The following is a 20,327-nucleotide window of genomic DNA, read 5'->3' on the forward strand; positions in this document are numbered from 1 at the left end:
GTGGAGTTTCCTCGCTGTGTGTGGGTTTGTACAGGTGGCTTGTCAAGGTTTCTTGGTTAGGGAAGCTTGTGTTGGTGTTTTGGTGGGTGGAGCTGGATTTCTTCTCTCTCCTTTCGAAGGCAATGGGTTGCTTTTCTGGGTGCCTGATGTCCTCTGCCAGCATTCAGAAGTTGTTTTGTGGAATTTACTCAGCGTTTAAATGTTCTTTTGATGAATTTGTGGGGGGAAAAGTGGTCTCCCCGTCCTATTCCTCCGCCATCTTAGCTCCTCCTCCGAAAGGATATTTAAACTTTCAGTTATGAGTAAGGTATAAGGATCTAATTATAGTGTGGTAATTATAGTTGATAACACTGCACAACTGAAATTTAGGTAAGAAAATCGATTTTAAGCATCCTCATCAAAAAAAGTATGTGAAATGATGGATATGTTGTTTCAATTGTGAGAATACTTCACAAATTATTCATATATCAAATCATCACATAGTACACTTTAAAACAATTAAAAAATTAATCCATTCCCTTAATTCTGAAAGGTAGATATGAAGGACAGGGAAGACATCTAGTAACTGCAAGCAAACACTGAACAAACTGAATGCCTTGCTGTTTTTCAATAAACTAAGTGGTGAGGATCTCAAACATGAAGGATGCTAACCAGTATCATACACCTCCTTTCCCCATTAAAAAAGTGGTGAGGATCTCAAACATAAAGGATGCTAACCAGTATCATACACCTCCTTTCCCCATTAAAAAACAAAAACAAAAAACTAAGACAAAGACATGATTTTTGATAACTGCCATCTTCAGAATGCTTAAATGCTTAACCTTGTGCTCTTCTACTGCCCTCTGCTGGATGTGACCATTCTGTCATCAAAACTGCAAGTTCTAGAGTGGGGAGTTACTTATAATCACTATCATCACCACACTGGCAGCCCAGCAAAGAGGTCAAGCACTATGCTAAATGCTTTACATACATCATTTCCTTCAACCCTGCTAACAAGTCTATGGCTAGAAAATGCTATGCTCCCTTTGTAGGTGAGGAACCTGGATGTTCAGTGACAAGGGAACCAAACAACATCCCAGAACAGGACCATGGAATTAAAATATTGGCTTCAGAGACAGCTCTTAGCTACTTCCTGTTTTCTAAAATTCCATGGTATCAGCTGTACTGTGAGATAAATCTGGAAGGTATTATCTTTTACGACCAGTTGATAAAACTGTTAATAAAGCCTCTCAAAGTATCTTCCTCTAATTTTTCCCTCTTAAGCCCCAAAATTTATCAAAAAGGAAGTTCAAACTCAACTAAGAGCAACAGAGCGTGTTTCTTTCTGTAATCCATGAATCAATCTTCTACAATAAAACCTTGTGAGTTGCTGGTTTAATAGAGTTCCAGGCACCAGGACATGTCGTGGAAGTAGAAGACAGGACTCATTTTTTGAGCGATGTGAAATGTATCAGTGGGATGGGGTAGACAGAGGGCAAGAGGATGACCCAGTGTTTTGGCTCAGCAGCTGGGCAGGTAGTAGTGATGTCAAGTGGATAGAATTGAAAGTGAATGGGTTTTTATTGTTAGCATTTTGGTTATGGTAGGTGCTGTTTGGCAGTAAATATAAAACCAGGAGTTTTACTTTAGACGTATTTGAGATTAAATAGGAACAAAATAAAAATGAAACATAGAAGAAACTATAAAGGAAACAACTGAGACTTACTAATTTACAACTATGTTTAAGATCTAGCCAGGCTGTTTCATGTCTATCTATTATGTATTTAATGGCTGTACAGGACCTGGTATCTCAACCAATGATCATTTCCCAGATCACTTCCAACTCCTGTCACCAGAAACAAAACAGCAACAAGCATCCTCCTATATGTTCCCTATAATAATCAATATATGTTTATGTGTGTGTGTATATATATATATATATATATATATATATATACACACACACACACACACACACACACATAGGACTCTATCCTCAGTTCCTGACAATGTTCCTAAAATCCTTAAACTCCGAAGTGATAAGAGCACTAAGAACATCTGTTCTGTCAAGATAATTTTGAGTGGGCTCTTGGATTGGACTCATAACCAGAAAGACCAAGCCATGCTTAGAAGTGTAGAATTTTCAGTCCCACCTCCCCATCCTCCAGAGAGGGAAGAGGGCTAGAAACAGAGTTAATTATTGATCATGCCTATGTAAGGAACAATAATCCCAACAGTACGGTGTTTGGAGATCTTCCAGGTTGGCAAATACATTCACTCTGAGAGGGTGATGCACCCCAACCCCACAGCAACAGAAGCTTCTGAACCGGGACTTTTCCAGATCTCACTCTTCATCTAGCTGCTCATGTGTGCTCTTCATCATATCCTCTAGAAACTGATAAATGTTAAGTGTTTCCCTGAGTTCTGTTAGCCACTTCAGCAAAATTACTGAACCTGAGGAGACATACTTAATGTAACCACTTACTACCAGTTTCCTCTCTAAAATGGCTATACGACAAAGAAAACCACCGGCAAAACAGACAACCGACTAAATGGGAGAAAATATTTGCAAATAATGTGACTGATAAGGGGTTAATATTCAACATAAATTAATAACCTATGCAACTCATCATCAAAAATAAAATCTAATTTAAAACTGCACAGAACTGAATAGACATTTTTCCAAAGGAAAAGCAGATGGCCAACAGGCACATGAAAAGATGTAATATTGTATCTCACTACCATAAAAGAGGCAAGGAAAAAAATGCACAAACAGCTCAAAGAAATCTGGAGTTTACTTAATAGTATTGTATCAACATTAATTTCTTAGTTTTGCTAAGTGTATCACGGTTACGCAAGATATTAACATTAGAGGAAACTAGGTGAAGGATGTACAGGACTTGAAATTCTTCCAAAAATATAAAATTATTTCCAAAAAAAAGTTAGAAAAGAAAAAAAAACTATCATCATTTACTACTAAATATGCAAATCATTTAAGAATGACATGAAGCTAATATAAAAAATAAACTAGATGTGAGGGCTTATAAGACTGTCACACATCATCTGAATACCAATTCTAAGTTCATCAACAACTTCACTGTTCATCAAACCAACCCCATTTTTCTTGAATGCTAGAAACCTCAACTCATAAATAACACATTTATACCATTAACATTTACATTTTTATTTTGGGGTTGTCATTTCCTTCTCTGGGGGTATTCCCCACCCAGGGATTGAATCTGGGTCTCCTGCACTGCAGGTGGGATTCTTTACCAACTAAGCCACCAGGGAAACCCTATTTTATATACTAGGCACCCATACAAAGATTTCAATAGGAAAAAAAAGATCTGAAACTAATAAGGTTTGACCAACAAAATCATTTATGCCACCTAGTGGTGACTGAAATAAATGACTGTTAGCTTAAAATAAGATTTGAGAATATCTGTACTTACAATAAATAAGGCTTAACTGGGAGAAAACGTTGACAATGTGATAATACCTATTATTACATATCATTTAAAGGTATTAAAAAATAGGATATTTCAGTAAAATCAGTTGAGTGCTTAGTTGCTCAGTCATATCCGACTCTTTGCGACCCCATGGACTGCAGCCCACCAGGCTCCTCTGTCCATGGGGATTCCCCAAGCAAGAATACTGGAGTGGGTTGGCATGTTCTCCTCCAGGGGATCCTTCCAACCCAGGGATAAAATCCAGGTTTCCCACATTGCAAGCAGATTCTTTACCGTCTGAGCCACCAGGGAAGCCCAACATCAGCTGAAGATTAATTTAAAGAGTAACCTGGTGGCATACATGAGCAAGCAGGCTATTCAGTCATTATTTTCATTATGGAGATTTCCTTAAAACACAAAAACTGGGTTACAATTGGAAAAGGGGGGAAAAAAAAGGGGCACTGAAGGTAAAGAGAGTATTTTTGAATGATGAGGATAAAAAAAACAAACCTAGAAACTAAGGTTCCTTAAACGCAGTCAGCCACTCCTGGTATGTGCAGGGATGAAAAAAACAGGGACAAGGGCAATGAAGCGGTAACAAAGAGAATGTAAATGGAGTTCTCAAAGGGCCTGCGTTCTACTCCTTGGCTCTGTGAGTGTTCTTGCACACTTACCCTTTCTGAACTCCCAGACCCAGATCTATAAACTATACAACAAAGGGACTTCTTTAAACTTTAATATTAACTTAATTTTAATTAAATTCAATTGAAATGTTAATATTCTATCCCCTGGAGAAGGAAGTGGCAACCCATTCCAGTATTCTTGCCTGGGAAATCCCATGGACAGAGGAACCTGGTGGGCTATAGTCCATGGGGTCACAAAGAGTTGGATGGACAGAACTGAGCATGCACGTGTGCACTCGCACACACAGGCAATCACAATAAGAAAAATATTCTTGAATCAAGAATTACTCTGGAAGTATTAACTTAACAAAATAAGCACTTAATTTCCTGGCATAAAGTTAGTACTTCATCTATGTTAACTATTAGCAGATAGGAGACTTAGGGAGATAGAGGGAAAACAAAAGGAACAAAGAGCAAGAGAAAAGAAGGGAGAGGGAGTCTAGCATGCAGTATTTTCTAGTCCCAGCTCTCACACACAAATACACATTTAAATACCTTCCTCATAAATGTGAACCAAAAATACTCTTATCATCATTCTGTATGATATATTTCTACACTTAAAGAATTATTATTTAAGAAAATGCTATTACCACCTTTTTGATAAGAAGCAAGAAAAACAGTCTCTTTACACTCATACACTCATTTTTATTAAACAAATAAGGCTGGTAGTGGAACATTTTTTATTTAATGCATAAACATAAGTCTCTTTATTAGAGAAATTGTACATATTGGTGAATATGGTCAATGGTCACATCTATGGGTTAATTCCTTAAAAATCAGAACCAATAATTAGGGTAGATTCTATACTCTCTGTTACATCGTGAAGTGTCTTGTGTAGTCATATTCTATTGTTGGAATGACAGCTTGTACAAATTTCAAGAAAATTAGAAGATACCTAAAGGTTTTTAGCTAAGGAAAATAGATTGGTAAATTCCGATTTAAGCTAACATTGTAATTATCCATTTTATTAAGCAGTAACGCCTCAGAAAATTTATAGAAGACAGAATCTTAAATCAAGTATATTAAAAAAAAAAAAACATTCATTCATGCAAGCTGGTGTCTATTCAACACAAGGCTCTCTACAACTTTAAGAATGCTTGACTTATCCCGATTTAATATTTGCATGTTAAGACTTCTTAAAGAGTACAAGTTCTTATCAGCCCATATATTTTAATATATAAGTAAGGACATTGTTGCACATATTTAAATGAGTGGGAAATGGCTTTTTTACTGCCTATAAGTTTTTTAGAGTATGTTAGAAAATGAGACAGTGTGAAGAATATAAAAATACTGAAGCAAAAGAACAAAAAATAGGTAAAAATCCTCTATAAGGACTGATTCTTGGTTAGTATAGGTACCTGCCATAGAATCTGCTATACTGGACTGTCTAACAAATTTCTGAATTTTTTTCCTATGTTCCACTGCACTTAGAAACATTAAGAGCTTAATTTTTAATTGATGACTCAATTAGAATTACATAGAGTCTTCCAAGTTGCTATATAGCTTCAAAAATAGAAATGAATACTCATATTATGCATAATAGGCTTTCAACAGTAAATCTGGTTTGGACCAAAAACTCCTGGTTGTTTCAATATCACACCAGCTCAGTGTTTCTCTGAGGGACACACATTCTGTTGGCAATGCTCATGTTATCTATAGTTCCAAGACAGTGGCAACCCCTCAGTCTACATCTAACAGTGAGTGGCATGAACCACTCATTTAAGCTGTTTGGTATTTAAACCACTGACTTTGGTTGCTTATCACAAATCCAGGCTATGGGCACGTGTATTTCAGGATCCAGTAGTTCACTTAATTCCTCTTGTCAACCCCAGAAAAATAAACGGGTGCTCATATCTGGAGAAAAATGAGAATACTGTATTTGAAGACTACCTGAAATAGAATTCATGTGCTTTTTACTTTTCTTCACTTCAGAGATCTCAGACAAAACCCAACTTTACTTTTTACCTGATAGGAAACTACACTTTTGATAACATGCTAAATTAGGAATATATCTTGAGGAAAAGATATTCATGTGTTATCCTCTAAATTCATAGGTTACTCGTCTTTCATCAACAGACTAAGTGTTTTGAGTTTCTTTCCCATCAAGAGTTAACAGTTATGAATTGCATACTCTCAGCCATTGCCTTCTGAACAAACAAAGGTACTTGGCAACCTGCTACCTAGAAGCACATATTGCTCTGAGGCTCTGTAACAAAGAAGAGTGAACTGGTTCACACAGGGATACCTGCTCAACAACTGAACCAGGCCAGAACTATCACAGTGCAACATTTTCCAAATAAAGACTCCCACTAAGATTTCCACATATGAGGGGCTAAATTTCTCAAAAAGGGGGAAAAAAATCCCAGAAGCACTTTGCCTCTAGTCACATACACAGACAGGTAAGGATACATATGAACACCAAGTTCTCCCCCTCCTTCTGCAACAGTCTCAATGATTTTCTTCATCACCTCAGCATGCCTAAATGCAAAAGAATAAATATTAGTATAGGTCAACTGGATCAAAATAGGAAAAGCAAGTTTTTGTTTGTGAAAATTTTTACTGTCAGTGATTTTAATATATAACAGTAATTATGCAAAATATTCTCCTCCCTACTCTCCAACAAGCCAGACTGTTGAGTCATGCAGACAATTTTACTGGGGGAGGGGCTAATTTTAAAAAGCTATGGTAGTCACAAAGGAACACAATGGAACTAGTTAGCTTTCCTATGATGGGGGCGGAAGTGGGGTAGGGCAGAAAATCAGAGAAAGGGAAATCATACCAGGGCACAACTGCAGAGCAAGGGCTTTCTGCTCTGAGAAATAAACAAGAATCCAACCAGACAAATTCAAAAAAGTTACATGAAAACGGTTGGTAAAAAACAACAACAAAAAAGAAGTATTTATAATGCTGTGATTTTGACTGCTTAAATATTTAATAGAGAATAAGCCACAACTCAGTTAAAGAAAAGCCAGTTGGTCAAAGTTCATATATATATTTTTTTCAGATAAAAATTATATGATTCTATTTAGAAAAAAATATTTTGCCTTTATATAAAGGATCTTTATCTAAAGTTTTCCACAAATCTTTTCATGGCCAACTGGTAAATCTCCTATGCTACATAAAACGGGGATATCAGAGTAATTACCTGAGCAAATTAACTAAGTAAAGGGCATCATACAGAAGAAATGAACTTTTATATGTATCCTGGCTTAAATAACACTACTTCAATCTCTGAATGCAACCTTCATGACAGAGGCAATCAACTTAGAAGATGAGAGTAAATGTACTGGCCCTGAGAATATGAAGACATAATCTGAAGCAGCCAATGGCAAGGCCTAAAATGCCTTGATTATGTATATAGACTCAGTTTCACTTTTTTAGCCCTGTGAAAACACACTGATACAAAGAAATACCAAATTAGAAAATGTACTTGATTTGGTAGGGTTGGAAACTTAACTGAAAAGTAGAGGAGAATAGAAATTTTGCACACATTTCCCTTCACTAACCAATAAAAGGAGATTAATAGGTCACCTAGAAAAAGCACAAAGTTAACTTTATATCGGAGAAGGCAATGGCACCCCACTCCAGTACTCTTGCCTGGAAAATTCCATGGATGGAGGAGCCTAGTAGGCTGCAGTCCATGGGGTTGCTAAGAGTCAGATATGACTGAGCGACTTCACTTTCACTTTTCACTTTCACGCATTGGAGAAGGAAATGGCAACCCACTCCAGTGTTCTTGCCTGGAGAATCCAGGGACGGGGGAGCCTGGTGGGCTGCTGTCTATGGGGCTGCACAGAGTCGGACATGACTGAAGCGACTTAGCAGCAGCAGCAGCAGTAACTTTATATTCCACATTCACAGAAAGATATCACAACAGAGCAAACCATTAGTATTTTTTAATCTAAAAAGAATCTTCCAAAATATTCTTGAGCTAATAAAAGGAGTAAAATCACAAAAATCTACACTGTAACACAACACACAAAGAACAAAAAAATATTCTTAATGAAATGAAACTTAGAAGAAATTGATAAATTTTTTTTTGGTCTTATATATTACTTAAACACAAAAACATTTCTAAGGAAGACAACAGAATTTTATTTATGAAGTAAATTTTTTTCTGTTCAGACACTGTTTATACAGACTCTCAAGTGGTAAATCCATGAAGTGTACACACACACAACACACACCTGCATGGGTGAACTGAACACATAGGAGGTGGTGGGAGATGAGGGTGATTTTCAATGGTCACTGTTTTCTTCACATGATCTTGACTGATGTCTTCATACATGTGCTCAACTGTTAAAGGCTGTCGTTGCTGAAACCATAAAAAATGCTTTGAAATTACTGTTTAAGAACTTTTAGGCCTAAACTTTAGTCTTTAAAAATATACTTTAGCCCCACCTTCCACATCACTTGCAATTTCAAATTCTATACTATTTAGAATCACCAGATCATTTGGGGCAAAGTACCAAGTAGGCAGGAAAGAGAGTCTGTCCATCAAGGCTATGTGACATCAGCTATCATCTAATACAGAAAAAAGTCCACAAAAAGGCAAGTTCAGAGCTATCAAAACATTTTATAACTTTATAACATCTTTTAGGCCTATTTGTTTTCCATTTATAGTCATTGGAATGACAAGTTAAAACAAGTTAATTTTATTTTAGTTTTCCTTTATTACAAACCAACTTCAATTTTCCTCACATTTCGAAGGGGTAAGCTCTAGGGACCAAGGAATAAACGTTAACAGATTATTTCTGTTTAATCCTTAAACAGATGTGAATGTGTTGTTTCACATTGAATAATTCCTCGTTTCTTCAAAATAAGAATTGAATTCAACATTAATCACAAAATTACAAAACAAATGATTCCTAAAACTTTAAAGGCCAAAATATATACCCATGGACTTATTGACAAAAGAATTCAACCCTCAAATTTTAAATATTTACACTAAAATAAATTTTTCTTTAGTTTTACCTCATCATAGCCGAACAACCATAGTCGTGGTGTCTGGTAATATTTATCATAAGTGATGTAAAGGTCATAAGTTCTGGTTTGCAAAATAGCATCCTCACCTCCAGCATCAGTTTTAGCTTTACAAGCTTCTACTATTTTCCTTGTATCTAGAGTAGCCTGGTAATAGTGGAGAAAAATTTACAACCATTAAAATCACTATGTGGTGTTTTGGCAAATCTTCCCATCCTATGTATTTTTTATTCAACAGCAGATATAACAAAATTCAAAGCTAAAATGTTACATGCTATAAACAATGTACACATAAAAAACTCATTTGATAGATCAAGATATTAGGAACACTAATCCCCAAGTTCACTCATTAAAAATTAACTAAAGAAAACTCGATTTACAAACCTCATCTGTTTCCAACAATCCACTCTCTTCATATTCTGTTATAAAAAGCAACAAAAGATTAATCAAGTTCAAAATAATTTCCTAAACCAAATTACATATTACTTCAGAGAATGCAAAACCTGGGTTTTTGCTTTAGTTTCGACTGAAGATATTGAATAAATGAGAGCTAATTCTATATTTCTAAAGAAGCAGATACTCTACCTAACAGTGCCAGAGAAAGTCAGCATACTTGAGGCTTGATCTATTACTAATACCAAGTGGCATGATAATACTACCGAGTCCTTGGTGACTCCATAGGGTACGCAAGGATATTTATATAACTGCATAAGACATGCTCGTTAAGGTCATCAGTGACTTCTACTTGCTGAACCCAGTGGTAAATTCCTGGTTTTCATCTTCAGTTCAGTTCAGTTGCTCAGTCGTGTCCGACTCTTTGCGACCCCATGAATCGCAGCACGCCAGGCCTCCCTGTCCATCACCAACTCCCGGAATTCACTCAGACTCACATCCATCGAGTCAGTGATGCCATCCAGCCATCTCATCCTCTGTCGTCCCCTTCTCCTCCTACCCCCAATCCCTTCCAGCATCAGGGTGTTTTTCAATGAGTCAACTCTTCGCCTCTTAAGAACATCCGGCGTAATTTATTTCTTCTTCCTTGCAATGTTTTCCTTCCTCAGCCTTTAAGATACTACATTTTCCTTGCTTTCCTCCCACCTCACTAACTTTTCCTTCACTATCTCCTATGCTGGTCCTGTTCAACATCTACAGTAACCGAAAGCTCAGTTTTTGGAACTTGCCTCTTCTTCATCCACACCAACTTCCTTAAAGATTTCATCTAGTCCTAATGACTTTAAATGCTGACGACTCTTGAATTTATTCCCTTACTGCAAACACTGATACCCAACTGTTTGTTTATGACTCGAATGAATGACTAGGGGGCAGCACAAGTATCACATGTCAAAAACTGAGCTCCTGACTTCCCCTCCAAAGCCATTCATTCCCCATCTGAATAACATCATTCTACACACTCAGGTCAAAAACCCTGGAGTCACACGTGACCACTCATGTCACATTCATTCCAGCAACAAATACTCTTTTGGCCCTACCCTCAAAATATCTAGAATATTCAGTTTCTCATCACCTCCAGTTACCACCTGAGCCCTTGTCACAGTCGTTTCTTGCCTAGATTATCAAAATAGACGCCTAACTGTTGTCCCAAACCCATTCAGTCTTTATTCTCAACACTGCAGTCATAGCCATCTTAAAATCTCATTCTGTTGTTCCTTTACTTAAAAAAACCCCAACAGCTTCTCATCTCAGAGTTAAAGCCAGGGCCCTACACCATCTGGTTCCCAGGTTACCTCTCTAACTCCATGCCTTATTACCCTCTCCCTCGCGCCTCTCTAAAAATAGGAGTCTCCTTGCAGTATTTATATAAGTCATATGTGTTCCCACTTCAGGGCCTTTGTACTCTTCCTCAGATAATCAAACAGTTTGTCCGCTTACTTGTCAGGCTATACTCAAAAGGCATATCCTCAGTGAGGTTTCCCTTAACCAACCTATTTAAAAATTACAACACTCATCCTACTACAAGACTCCCTATCTCTGCCTGCCTTTACTTTTCTCCCTAACACTTATAACCATCTGAGACAGTTTATGTTTTGCTTTATCTGTTGTTTTTGTCTGTGTCCCCTAAATCAAATATTAGCTCTCTGAGATCATGTCTACTGCTCTATCTCCACCACCAAATGTAGTATATAGACACTGTCTTACTCAATAAATATTTGCTGAAAAATGGATGAAAATTAACTGTTATATTAGGTACCAATGACACTTTTTAAGCAAAATTCCATATATAGCAATTCTTTCTTTAATTCTATCCAAGGGAAATGTAACAAACATACTAGAAGGTGGTCAGATATTTAAGGCAATTCTATAGCTTGAACTCTAAAAACTGTTCAGTTCAGTTCAATTGTTTAGTCATGTCCGACTCTTTGCGACCACATGCACTGCAGTACACCAGGTTTCCCTGTCCATCACCAACCCCCGAAGCTTGCTCAAGCTCGTGTCCATCAAGTTAGTGACACCATCCAACCATTTCATCCTCTTGTCATCCCCTTCCTCCTCCTGTCTTCAATCTTGCTTAGCATCAGGGTCTTTTCTTACGAGTCAGTTCTTCACCTCAGGTGGCCAAAGTATTGAAGTACTAAAACAGTACTTTATTCATAACGTTTCCTGCTCCAACTTAACAACTGTATACCATTCAGAGACAGAATCCAGAAATGAGCATTTGTGCAAGAAGGTGGTCTGACAACTATGAGACTTCCATGTGGAAATCAATCTAAACAAGTAGATCTGGGTTGGGGTTTAGTCATGGATGTCTTGAGTGTAGACATGGTATATGAGTTTCCTGCGATCAATTGTGGTTACAAGTAAACTCATCTGGATTTCTTCAATGAATAGAAGTATGCATGGAAATAAGGATAAAATTCTCACTAGAATCCAGGAACAGATATACAGCTAGGTTTCATGGAAGCTCAAAAGTAATTTAGGAAACAAAACTGAAAGGTACTTATTCTTTTTGAAAGGTACTTTTAAGTCAAAGGATTCCCTGGTGGCTCAGATGGTAAAAGAATCTTCTGGTAATGTGGGAGACCTGGGTTTGATCCCTGGGTTGGGAAGATGCCCTGGAGGAGGGCATGTAACGCACTTCAGTATTCTTGCCTGGAGAATCCCCGTGGACAGAGAAGCCTGGCAGGCTACAGTCCAACCCATGAGGTCACAAAGAGTCAGACACAACTCAGCAACTAACACTTTCACTTTTTAAGTGAAACTCTGGTTCATTAGGCTAAGCTGCCACTGCTTCTTCAGCAGACACCACTTGCCATCTCTACAGATACTATCTTCTACTTCTGCATTCTATCTCACTAAATTCTAGGTACTGGGGGGATTTGGCCACTTTACAGCCTCCAAAATGCCTGCCCTGTCATTTTTCATATTCTCTTCTTTTTTCCAACTGCTAACCCTCTCTCTGTACATATATATATTCATATTTAAACCCTCATAGAAAATCTAATGCATTTTACACACCATTCTTCCTGCCAGACTACAGTCTCCAATTACAGAAGTTACAAGAGTAGATAAAAATCTACCTGGGAGTGTAGGGAGTGAGCAGAAAAAGAGAGTGAAACACCATAAAATAGCAACATTTAACAGCTAAGCAGAAGTAAAAGAGCCTGGGAAGAAGACTTAGAAGAAACAGTCAAGAAAGGAGGAGGAAAATCCCATGTCATGAAAACCAAGGGAGGAAAAGGTTAACAGAATCAAATATACAGAGAAGGTAAGTACTATAAAGACAGATTGGGCTTAATAGAGCGGTTGTCCTGGTGACAGCAATTTCTTCCATCTACTTTTAAATATCTGAACATTTCATATTAAAGATTATCATGCTAATAAAATATGAAGTTTTCAATAGCCATATACTTTTAGACCTGTATTACTGTGTTCTGTTAGTACAATGGGTTTCAATCTCTTGTAACAATGATTTACTAACACATTAAGTCTCAACTCTCAACTGGCAATCCTAGGAAGGCACTTCCAATTCTTAGGAAGCAGTGGGAGGATTCAAAAGGCCCCATTAAGAATAACTATCATACGGTTTAAGTAGTAAGATGCTATCAAAAAGGAAAAAGAAAATACTAAATTCCTAAACAAATTTTCTTCTGTTCTGAAAGAATTTAGGAATTAGCTTAAGAATCTGTATCTTATGGCTATCTCCAGCATTAAATATTTATGATCAAAATTGATCCAGCAGAAATAATGCTATCAAGGCCATGCTCTGCGTAAAGTCCAAGAGCAAGGTAAGTTCTGCGCTGATTAAATTTAAACTAAACAAATCCTCTCTAGGCTGTTAAATGTTAAAATTCAGAACTCAATAAAGTAGAATTCTTAATCCATACCAATTACATATATTCTACAATCAATACTCTATTGTGATTAAAACAAATCCATAACACAAATACCTTCCATATCTGCAGCTTCTCCTTCGTCTTCCTCTTCCTCCTCCTCACATAAAGCTGAGCAATCTTGGAGTTTTACACTGTCCTTTGAAATTAATTAAATTTAAAGTCATTTAAATATGTTCATGAGTTCAAATACTGAGCACCCACATGCCACCACAGTGCTAACCACTGCAAAAGCAAGCATGATGAGATATTTCTTATACTCAAAAAACTCCTACTTCATATGATAAACCCATAAACCAATCATTAAAAACCATGTGCTAACCACTGTGACTGAAAAATACAAAAAGTATAGAAGCACCAGGAGTCATTTAAAAATTGTTGCCGGTTGCACTTCTGACAAAACAATATTTCTAGCTAACCAATTCACTAGTATTAGAAAGTCAGTTCAAAGTTAACTCTTACACTTAAAGGAGAGGAAAAAAAAAATATATATATATATTTATAAATCACAATACATTTATATGTTAATATTATTATAAATCAAATACTATCGTATTCTCTAATTTGACATTCCTGGTTGAATTAAGCAATTACAATTATTATAACACATAAGATTTTAGTTCAATTTCTTAACTATATCTGCGTCAAAATAACATAATGCTAACCAAAGACAAGCCTAATATAATATACAATTATCACTTTCACAAAATTAATATTCTAAAAATCTGAAGTCAATGTAGTAGGTCAAAAAACTGGACGTTTAGTTTCACCTAGTTTATAATTTTAATAGTATGTATTCTAAGCACTAAATTATAAAAAAAAATCATGTAAATTCTGTATTAAATAGGAAATGACAGGGAAGATAAATTCTAGTTGTAAATTATTCCAAGTACTCAACCATTAGTAAGACATGAGAATGCTAAGTGGGATACTAAGTACCATATTAACCATTATTAAGTTTATTAAAAATTCCTGAGAGGGTTTATCATAAACCTATCAAAACAATGGATCCACACTCTGCCATTTATTATTCCCAAAGTCTGATCCATACACATTAATCGCTGGAATAAACAAGAGCTTCTGAAGCAGCAAAGCCATTTATGTAATTTCTCCTTAGTCAAATTCTCCAAAAAGCAGAACTTCAAAAGGATGAATTCTCAGACTAATGAACTGAACCGTAATCCCTAGCAAGCATTAAATTGTACACTGGGAAGAAACCTTGTTTGGGTTTTTAACACCTTCTGTTAAGCCCCAGTAACAAATCCCAAAAGATCCAAGTGACAAAAACACACAAAGACGATGATCTTAAACTAGGAACTGCTGCAGCTGTTTCAGAAAGACAAAAAGAACGGTTACTCTGTCAAATATTCTATCCTCTAAGAGAATGGACTATTTAACAAAATAGTTAAGAAAATATAAAAGTGAAAGTGTTTTGCATTATTTTATATTATTTCATACAACTATATAAAAATATGAAGACAACTATAATCATTCTTTAGAAATGAAAAGCTAATATAGATAGTCTAAATTACTGAAAAGTTTCAAGCAGAAAATTTCTACCCAATTGTATATTTTTACCCTTCCTTCAAATAATCTATACAATATAACCCAACTGATTTAGCTTTCACTCATTCAAAACGTCATGATTTTGGATGCTATAAAGCTTCCTTTAAATTTTCAAAATGAAAAACAGAACAAAAAATAAGAATCCCTCAAATTAGCAGTAAATTAAGAAACTTCAGAGGAAATGAATAAACTGCTTAAAACAATGTTTAAACTACAAATTTAAACACGATATTTATATCAGCAATCTATTACAGTAATCAGCAAGTAAGTACATCCCCTCAAAAACCTCCACTTAGAGAATGTGTGGGACTTCTGTTTAAAAATAAAAAGCCATTTCTTGTAAACTGGCCTAGAAAGCTTCCCAAATAGTAAAAATTTATAGATTTTAACCAGTTACAGTCTCAAAAAATGTTTTTCTTAACCATTTGACAGAGTAAAGAAAAGAGAAGCTCTGGGAAACAGTAGTGTTTTGGTATACTGATGCAGAAAAATGAGAGGAAATAAAATAGCTGGAATTTAAAAGAGTTGATAATAAATACTGATAGTAAGAGTTTGCATATGAATGATATGAATAACCTCAAAATAAATACAAAAGCGAATAACTAGGTCACTGAATTTAAAAACATAACTAATTAACCATTACCTTGCTTTCCAGTGTAATCTCCTTAACTGCTTCAGTTATTCCTGCAATACCTGTTTAAAATTCAGCAGAAAATAACTAAAATTAAGTTGTAAAGATCTTCAATTTACCTGATTTGAGCAATATAAACACTTTTAACATTATCTAAATTCTCAAAATTCTCTGAAATGAGAAAGCAATGTTAGTAGCACTTTTACAAATGAACTCTAATGGGAATAAATAATCACAAAGGTACTTCTCAAAATTAAATAACTTTTAAAATATCAGTTTAATATTTTACCATAAATTATCCTAGCCTATCTTTCCTCATTTAGTATCCTTCATTTATTTTATTTACTTCCCTTGTGTGAGCCTAGCAAAATAAATATTCTCACAAAGTAAAGAGACTTATAGGGGTCATATAACCTGCAATGAAATTTTCTCAATAAGATAATGGTTATGTTAAATATGTTATTTGCTTCAGAGATCTAGGGCATCCAAAGGAAGTAATATTCACATCAGATTTATATAAGATTTTCTATTTTACTGCTTCTGTATTTTATATAGTCCTCACAAACACTGTTTTGTATGGTAGTCACGGTAATGGTTTCTCCCTATAAAGAAATGAAGTCTCCAGAGAAAGAAACTTGTATAAATCTCACAGTTACATGAAGAACCTGGGTTTCAAATCCACACCTGCTCTTCGGTTCAGTGCTCTGTCCACTGTACCTCATTAAACAGCTACCTTGGAAACCACTTATCTTAATGAAGGTGACATTAAGAAGATGGCAGGATCATAAGTCAGCTAAATAATATTTCTAATTCAAGATGTCCATCAGTGTTTTCAAATGATTCAACAAGGATGGGAAACAGTAAAGAAAAAAAAAAAACAAAAAACCCTAAACACAAAATATGCTTTGCTCCTTTGTTTATCTTCTGAAGCTTTGATATATCTGTTCAATATATCCAATCCAAAGAGTTACTTTCAAATAGAAAATGTCAGTCACAATCCATAGCTCGAGCATAAAGCTTTTATATCAAATTAGTTTTTCTAGAAATTATTTTATAATAGGTATGATTATTAACATAATGGATTTCTATTACAACTCACTAAGACTACTTCACAGAAACCAACAAAATAAACCTCTTCAATCCATCTAAATATAATGCAGTAGCATCCCATTAAATCAGACTCTCCTAAAAGGAGGACACATTGGAAAAGAAAAAGAAAGCTGAAAGGATTCTAATGAAGGTAACACTGTTCCAGTTGTGATGGTTAATCTCTTATGTCAACTTGGTAGGTTATTGTATCCCATAGTTTGATCAAACAGCAGTCTAAATGTTACTTCTGAAGGTTATTTTTCAAATGTGCTTAACATTTAAATCAGTATACTTAAAGAGTAAAGCAGATCACTCTCCATAATGTAGGTGAGCCTCATTCAATCAGCAGATGGTTAAGAAAAAGAGACTTAGTCTCTTAATAGACTTTTTTTCTTAAGGAAAAAAGACCGTCTCTAGAGGAATTAATTCTACTTCCAGACTGGCCTCAGACTCTAGCTGTATCAACTGACCATTACCAGTCTTCAGACTGCTGGCCAGCCTGTCCTTTACATTTCAGAATTGCTAGCTTCCACAATCATGTAAAAGGACTTCCCTAATGGCTTAGTGGGTGAAGAATCTGCCTGCAATGCAGGACACCCCAGTTTGATTCCTGGGTCAGGATGATCCCCTGGAGAAGGGACAGGCTACCCACTCTAGTATTCTTGGGCTACCCTGGTAGCTCAGACCGTAAAGAATCCACCTGCAATGTGGAGACCTGGTTCAATCCCTGGGTTGGGAAGATTCCCTGGAGGAAGGGATATCCGGCAACCCACTCCAGTATTCTGGCCTGGAGAATCCTCATGGACAGAGGAGCCTAGCAGGCTACAGTCCATGGGGTCTCAAAGGATTGGACACAACTGACTAAGGACAGCACAGCACAATCATTCCAACACCTGCTTATCTCTGTGATGAATGCCTTTGTAAATATGCACCTGGATTCTGGGACAGGGATTAAGGAATACAACTAGACAACTGAGAGGCTCATTAACTTAACATCAGAAACAGTGCTATAACCAGTGGCTCTACTCTATCAACAGGCAATTTCTTACAGACGTGCCATCCACATCTTCCAGTAATGAAGACAAAAACAGAAAAATGGAAAGATTTTGGGAAGATGCAGGGGAAAAAACATACAAAAAGTCTAACAGCACTATTCAGTTGAGGAAAAGGGATGATTTTGAAATTATTTTAAGAAGTTGTTCAAACTGCTATTTTCTCTAGGCCTTGACATAACAATATTCAACTCATTAAGGAACAAGAAAGCTTCAAGGAACTCAGGTCCTGAATCTGTTTCTGAATCATTTAAGGAAACAGATGGCAGTGTCCTTTACTCAGAGCAGAGGAAAAACGAACTGAAAGAGGTACTTTTTCCTGTGCAGATTATTTAGCCCTCTGACTACTGCAGTGAATCTCAACTGAGACCAATAATTTTGCCTTCATGGTATATTTGGCAGTGCGTAGTGGCAAGTAGCACAGTACTATAAAATGTGGCACACTCCAAAGGCATTTTTTCCTAATTTGTTCTCCAGCTTCTTTTCAGGTAAAAATCTTCTGGTACAAAACTATACCTTGTGTTGCTTTATTTTTTAAATCAAGGCTGTTATAAAAGATTGCAAAAGAGTTTAAAACAAATTAAACACATGCCATTCTATTCTCCTCTTACCTGTATTATGATAAGTATCTACCCATCCCCCATCGCCATCATCTTCTTCAATGATAGCTTCCAATTCATCTGAATATTCCATCTGTTTACACCGCTTGTAGCATGGAACTATAAAGAAATGCCAAGAGCAGTTACTAGGATATATTCTGCTTCCTGTAAATCCATTTTTAAAAGAGAGTTTATTCCATAAAATATATTCCTACTATCAAAATATTAAGTGAATATATTTTATTTCTAATAAGAGTATTTAAGAGTTACACTCAATCAACAGACATATAATTATTTGATGACACTTATCTTTCCCTAAATAGCTTTGTGAGAAGACAAGTAGAAAGGCTCTACTGAGAGTGTTCAAAGTATGCTCTACCTTTATGATCTGTGATTAGCAAACCTGAAGTCAGAGATGACATTGTTCAACCTCAGGCTAATGAATAACATATCATTTTAGTACTTTACTCTCAGAACATGGAGGCACTACTTGTCATACTCAGAGGTGGTAGAGGTGACCTCTGGTTTACAACGTTAAAGTAACTTTCAATATGAGCTTCATAATTTGTATTTAAGCTCCAGCTATTAATAATGGATAAACCAGTGTAAAGTTCACTAATCTGCTAAACTTTACTCTCTTACACAAATTGGTGCCAAGTTCTTCATATAGCATATGCTTCGATCAACAGGTATTATTCATATAAGCCTAAAACTGAAAAATTATAAGGTAAAAACATTACAATGTGGGGTCAACAAAATGCTATTAATCTCTTGATTTTTTTTAAAAACAAGCAAGATAGACATGACCAATCTAATCAAAAACTATACTGTAGGAAATAAAAAACTGATGTTTTGTACATATTTTGCCTTTCCTATAATGAGTAGAACACAAATCAATGCATTGTTATATGTCATTAGACTGTGACTGTAACAACCTTTTGATGTTGTTTTCAAATTAGCTTCATAATAACCTCATTAATTTCATAAATACTTGTTTCAGAAACACGTTTGTGCCTACAGGTAATCTTTCAATGATACAATGGATAATAAAACCTCTAGCTTTGAGATTTTAGATATCAAAAGCAGTATCAATTATACCTTCCATGAAAAACTTAGGTTTAAAAAAGACTTGATATTAAGTAGCTGAAAAGATAGTAATTATGAAGTCCACTTAAAAGGTCCAACAAGGGTGTCTTTTCACCTTGCTTATAGTTTCCTTTGTTGTGCAGAAGCTTTTAATTTTAATTAGGTCCCATTTATTTATTTTTGCTTTTATTTCCAATATTCTGAGAGGTGGGTCATAGAGGATCCTGTTGTGATTTATGTCAGAGAGTGTTTTGCCTATGTTCTCCTCTAGGAGTTTGTTTTTTTTTTTTTTTTTTTTTTTTTAATTTTATTTTTAAACTTTACATAATTGTATTAGTTTTGCCAAATATCAAAATGAATCCGCCTCAGGTATACATGTGTTCCCCATCCTGAACCCTCCTCCCTCCTCCCTCCCCATTCCATCCCTCTGGGTCCTCCCAGTGCACCAGCCCCAAGCATCCAGTATCATGCATCGAACCTGGACTGGCAACTCGTTTCATACATGATATTTTACATGTTTCAATGCCATTCTCCCAAATCTTCCCACCCTCTCCCTCTCTCACAGAGTCCAAAAGACTGTTCTATACATCAGTGTCTCTTTTGCTGTCTCGTACACAGGGTTATTGTTACCATCTTTCTAAATTCCATATATATGCGTTAGTATACTGTATTGATGTTTTTCTTTCTGGCTTACTTCAATCCGTATAATAGGCTCCAGTTTCATCCACCTCATTAGAACTGATTCAAATGTATTCTTTTTAATGGCTGAGTAATACTCCATTGTGTATATGTACCACAGCTTTCTTATCCATTCATCTGCTGATGGACATCTAGGTTGCTTCCATGTCCTGGCTTTATAGT

At 35.9% G+C, this 20,327-nt stretch overlaps 1 protein-coding gene across 1 annotated transcript in view; it reads right to left on the minus strand.

The window, feature by feature from the left end:
• Window positions 1-4,735: 4,735 nt before the first annotated feature.
• ATG3 (autophagy related 3) overlaps window positions 4,736-20,327 on the minus strand; it is a 34,977-nt gene continuing 19,385 nt past the window's right edge. The window contains exons 5-12 of the mRNA XM_006074016.3: window positions 18,393-18,500; window positions 15,653-15,702; window positions 13,501-13,582; window positions 9,479-9,513; window positions 9,086-9,241; window positions 8,299-8,426; window positions 6,521-6,589; window positions 4,736-5,006 (exon numbers count right to left, since the gene is read on the minus strand). Of these exons, the coding sequence (XP_006074078.1) occupies window positions 4,925-5,006; window positions 6,521-6,589; window positions 8,299-8,426; window positions 9,086-9,241; window positions 9,479-9,513; window positions 13,501-13,582; window positions 15,653-15,702; window positions 18,393-18,500 (710 nt within the window). The 3' untranslated portion in view covers window positions 4,736-4,924. The remainder of the gene's footprint in view (window positions 5,007-6,520; window positions 6,590-8,298; window positions 8,427-9,085; window positions 9,242-9,478; window positions 9,514-13,500; window positions 13,583-15,652; window positions 15,703-18,392; window positions 18,501-20,327) is intronic.

This window comes from Bubalus bubalis, chromosome 1 (assembly GCF_019923935.1).
Source record: "Bubalus bubalis isolate 160015118507 breed Murrah chromosome 1, NDDB_SH_1, whole genome shotgun sequence".
NCBI lineage: Eukaryota > Metazoa > Chordata > Mammalia > Artiodactyla > Bovidae > Bubalus > Bubalus bubalis.